Below are 660 nucleotides of genomic sequence, written 5' to 3'. Positions count from 1 at the left end.
TTATGAGACATTGAAACGAGAAGTAAGAGTAACAAAATAGTCAATGGAACATGGAATAACAATATTTCCCATTGGATGTTCAAAACCAAACTCTTCCTCAGCACAACACAACAAGGCCTGAAACATAGGTTGCTTCAAGTACGATATTGGGACCACAAACCGCCTCATATATTCATCATCCTTATCATCCACGTACACCACAAAATGTCCTTTTGGAGCATGATGACCAATTTTCTTGGAATTTTGTCTTGAAAAATGATGCTTTGTGTAGTATTGAGACCGTAGTCGTAACATTTTCATTGCATGTAGAATCATCTCTAGAAGCATACACATACCCATATATGTTTATATTGAAACACACTTGCTAGCTAGTAGTTGTATATCAATTTTTTTTTAAGAGCTTTCTATAAATTCTGAATCATACATGATTTTATATATATACTTGCATGTATTATGTATATACACATGTATTTTTATTTTACTATATAATTAATAATGTAAGACACTAGTTTGAATCATGCATGTAAGTGTAACAGGTCCAACTTGGCGCTTCACATAATAACTAGATTGCCCACAGTATTTTCACACAAAAAACTTCTTTGTTTTCTGTGATGCAGGTTCTTGAAGTGGCCACGTTGTTGACGTCAGTGGTTTGATTTG

At 33.6% G+C, this 660-nt stretch overlaps 1 protein-coding gene across 1 annotated transcript; it reads right to left on the bottom strand.

Moving 5' to 3' along the window:
• Positions 1–339, bottom strand: LOC11443224 (auxin-induced protein 15A). The gene has a single exon (XM_003607116.1). The coding sequence runs from the start codon at positions 337–339 to the stop codon at positions 1–3; it is 339 nt and encodes a 112-aa protein (XP_003607164.1).
• Positions 340–660: the final 321 nt, after the last annotated feature.

This window comes from Medicago truncatula, chromosome 4 (assembly GCF_003473485.1).
Source record: "Medicago truncatula cultivar Jemalong A17 chromosome 4, MtrunA17r5.0-ANR, whole genome shotgun sequence".
NCBI lineage: Eukaryota > Viridiplantae > Streptophyta > Magnoliopsida > Fabales > Fabaceae > Medicago > Medicago truncatula.
The sequence above is the reverse complement of the archived record's forward strand: the minus strand, read 5'-3'. Positions and strand labels throughout refer to the sequence as shown.